The sequence below is a fragment of the Merops nubicus genome, unplaced genomic scaffold (genome assembly GCF_000691845.1).
Source record: "Merops nubicus isolate BGI_N331 unplaced genomic scaffold, ASM69184v1 scaffold35139, whole genome shotgun sequence".
NCBI classification, from domain to species: Eukaryota; Metazoa; Chordata; class Aves; order Coraciiformes; family Meropidae; genus Merops; species Merops nubicus.
In genome coordinates, this window is record NW_008632340.1 from 3,339 (window position 1) to 5,064 (window position 1,726).

At 50.3% G+C, this 1,726-nt stretch overlaps 1 protein-coding gene across 1 annotated transcript in view; it reads left to right on the plus strand.

The window, feature by feature from the left end:
* Nucleotides 1–1,387: 1,387 nt before the first annotated feature.
* Nucleotides 1,388–1,726, plus strand: part of ITFG3 (integrin alpha FG-GAP repeat containing 3) — a gene marked incomplete at its 3' end in the record, with an annotated part of 10,696 nt that continues 10,357 nt past the window's right edge. The window contains 1 exon segment of the mRNA XM_008947893.1: nt 1,388–1,697. Within this exon segment, the coding sequence (XP_008946141.1) occupies nt 1,433–1,697 (265 nt within the window).

The window sequence follows — 1,726 nt, forward strand, 5'->3', positions numbered from 1 at the left end:
CCAACTGGAACCCAGGAGGTTCCATCTCATCTGGCCAGGAGGAAAATCCCTTCCAACCTCCACCGTGTTGGGCTTCTGTGATCCCCTGCAGTGGGACATGGACAGCCCAGGGGGATGAGACCCCCAGTGGAGCTGCAGCTGCCTGAAGGAGCCTGGCCTCCCAGGGGAGACTCCCATCTTGTGCTTCTTTGAACCTGGGGGTGACCTCTGGCCTGGAACACGAGGCTGAGACCTGCCCATCCCCGTTGTTGCTGGAGTTGCAAGCCCGAGCTCTCTGCATTGTGTGCTGGTGCTGAGCTGAAGCTATTTTCTGCTGGGGGAGTAAATTGCTCCAGTGGACAATCCAGGCACGTGACTGCTGGTCATGGAAAATTGGCTCCCTCCTCGTGTTTATTTGCTCTGATAGAACTTTTTATGACACTGTCATGCAACTTTTTCCAAGGCTGCTGGAATGTGTTAGTCTTTATTTCTTCCCTTCTGCTATTTTTTTTAAAGCAGTGCTATCAGAGAGGCTGTATAACACTGATTTTTATTGCTGCTGTGGGTAATGAGCTACAGGCTCCTGTAACCCAGTAGGGATCCTTCTTTTTTTTTCCCCTTTTTATAACAAATTAGTGCAGAGCTCCTCTGTTATTGTAGCCATAGCTCAAGATCATGATTTATAGCAGGAGAAACTAAACCAGCAATTATTAGCTCTTCTTCCATTCTGATGAAGTCAAATTTGCCTGATTTTAGGCTCAGCTCGTGCATTCTTTTTCCTCTGGGGAGGGAAGTCATCCCTCTCCTGCCTTCTGCAGGGCTGGGCTGCTAAACTTAGCAAGTGCTTTCTCATCTGAGAAGGCAGCGAAGAGTTCTGACTGTTGTATAATGAATAAAGTGGTGTTTGTTTCTCTCTGGCTCTCCTGGGGAGGTTCAAGTGCCCCTGACAGTAGGGATGAGCCTTACCTTTGGCTGTAAAGGTCAGGAGTGTTTCCTTTCACCTCTCCAGCCAGGAGTCACCATACGTGGGCTGTGGCACGAGTCCTTGCAGGGAAAGGAGCTTTTGTTGTGCTTTTCACCAGCCAGACCTACAGACTGGTCAGTCTGTTCAGCAGAGGGGCTGTCGCTGCCTTTGTCTGCATCTAGCAGAGCTGATTTCCTCTGGAGAAGAAGAGGAAGAGGAAGGAGGGGAAGAAATAGTGCTGTTCCTACATCCCAGTCTCTCTGTGGCTCCGTGGGGAGACCTCTGCGAGCAGCAGCACTTTGTCTCCAGCTCTGTGCCCATCCACTGCTTTGCTCCCCTCCCATTAGATGTTTCCAGCGTGAATATCAGGCAGTAACAGAATATTTGGATGGATTTTTTGAATATAATCCTAAATCTGTTTTAACTGCTCTGTCCCTTGTGGCAGGTGAAGGGGGAGAGGGGCGTTTGGGCATCCATGAGTGAGCAGCGATGGATAACAAAGACTCCGAAGCCGAGATCCACCCTCTGAAGACAGAGGATGTGAAAGCTCAAGAGAACCATGAAAACTCTGTGGAGAGAAGGATTGTCAGCAAGCAGTCCTCACGGCTGTCCCGGCTGTCCCGCTGGCGCACTGCTGCCTTCTTCATCTCCTTGTTTCTCTGTCTCATCATTGTCTTTGCCTTCTCCTTCATCATTCCTTGCCCAGAGAGGCCAGTTTCAGAGAGGACGTGGCTCCGAAACTACGACAACGCAGGTGAGCTTGCTGGAGCAGCAGAACTCTTT